Source organism: Halyomorpha halys, unplaced genomic scaffold, assembly GCF_000696795.3.
Source record: "Halyomorpha halys isolate HHAL.00 unplaced genomic scaffold, Hhal_1.1 Scaffold449.1, whole genome shotgun sequence".
In the NCBI taxonomy this organism is placed as follows: Eukaryota; Metazoa; Arthropoda; class Insecta; order Hemiptera; family Pentatomidae; genus Halyomorpha; species Halyomorpha halys.
Window position 1 is genome coordinate 143306 of NW_027115881.1, and position 1471 is coordinate 144776.

The window sequence follows — 1471 nt, forward strand, 5'->3', positions numbered from 1 at the left end:
GTTTCACTTGTGACCGCAACCCTGACCATCTTCCTATATATCAATTTTTACGGTCAACTATATATACATATAAACTGCATTAATATTAATAAATTAATTAAATTAGGAATAGTTAAACCTCTTACGTATCATCATCTGCTTTCATAAACCAGTCAGCTTTATCCAAGTAGTGATTGTAGACGTACTGGAAGGCTCCCTTCGTTTTTGCCCACAAACTGTTTCTTCCTTCAGAAACTGGCAATGCCACAGAGCCCAGCTCTTTGTCTGCAAGAAACAAGAAATTATTTAATTAAATAAAATGAAGGAAAAAATATGGTAAATTTATAAAAAGGTGTATTTGTTATTTCTTAACAAATATCATTTCTTTATTTTTGAAAATAACGTGCTTCTCTACATTCAAATAGCACCTTATTGTAAAACACAACATTGTTCCAGACCTATCCCTTAAGTAATCCTACAGGGACTGAATAAATATTTATGAGGCTCCTATCGATCATGCACATCAGTATTAATAATCTATTACCAGATTATATATTTATAATAAATAATAATAAAAATTGTTGGAGCGGGATAACTCAATGGTAAGGGACTGTTGGACTAACTCCAAGGATCTGGGTTCGAATCCGCCTGGGGCAAATAAATATTTATTCTGTTATATCTAAGAAGATTGTCAGGGTAGCGTTCAAAAGAGAAACAAAAATAGTTTACAACTATCTATTTTCCGACGTTTCAGGGTTTCATCAGGGCTGTTCAAAGGTAAAGGTGGAACAGCCCTGACGAAGCCCTGCAAAGTGGGGCGAAATGTCGGATAATAAATAGTTGTAAACCATTTTTGTTTCTCTTTTGACCGCAACCCTGACCATCTTCTTATATATAAATTTTTACGGTCAACTATACATATATATATTGTAATAATTTGAAATTACTAAAAATTAAAATAAAACGAATTTTAATCGTTTTTTAAACTAAATTCAAATATAAAGTAGATAGCTAGGGTTTAAATTTAAAAACTTTAATACTAAATAGATAATATAATTTTATAATATAAAAAATTCTTAATCTCAGGGCGGATTTCTAGGCAATCAGAAAACAGACACTTACAATGATTACTTAATTAAATTAATATCTATTTTACACATGTATCTATTTTTATGCATAGCAAAACTAACCAAGTTCACAATCTTCTTTTGATGATCCTTGGTATCTTCTTTTTTCTAATGTTATGTCCTAGCGTCCAAAATGGTTTCCTTGCTGGACAGAAATTGATGAGGACCTCCTCATCCTACTAACATCATTTCTCCTGCGCGCCCAAACAACGAATGACTCTAAAAACTAAAACCTGCCTTGATGTTCCATGTAAACATCGATTATTGCACAACAGTTAGGGACTTTTGCAAATGATTTATTTTCTGAATATTATTCTGTAGCACTATTTCTTGATTTCTATTTTTCCTTTAATTTACTGTATTTT

At 31.4% G+C, this 1471-nt stretch overlaps 1 protein-coding gene across 6 annotated transcripts in view; it reads right to left on the reverse strand.

The window, feature by feature from the left end:
* Positions 1-1471, reverse strand: part of LOC106682896 (glycoprotein-N-acetylgalactosamine 3-beta-galactosyltransferase 1) — an 89217-nt gene that overhangs the window by 16019 nt on the left and 71727 nt on the right. For all 6 annotated transcript variants that reach the window (XM_067052846.1, XM_067052845.1, XM_014424008.2 and 3 more), the window contains one exon: positions 126-264. In XM_067052846.1, coding sequence (XP_066908947.1) covers positions 126-264 — 139 coding nt within the window. The remainder of the gene's footprint in view (positions 1-125; positions 265-1471) is intronic.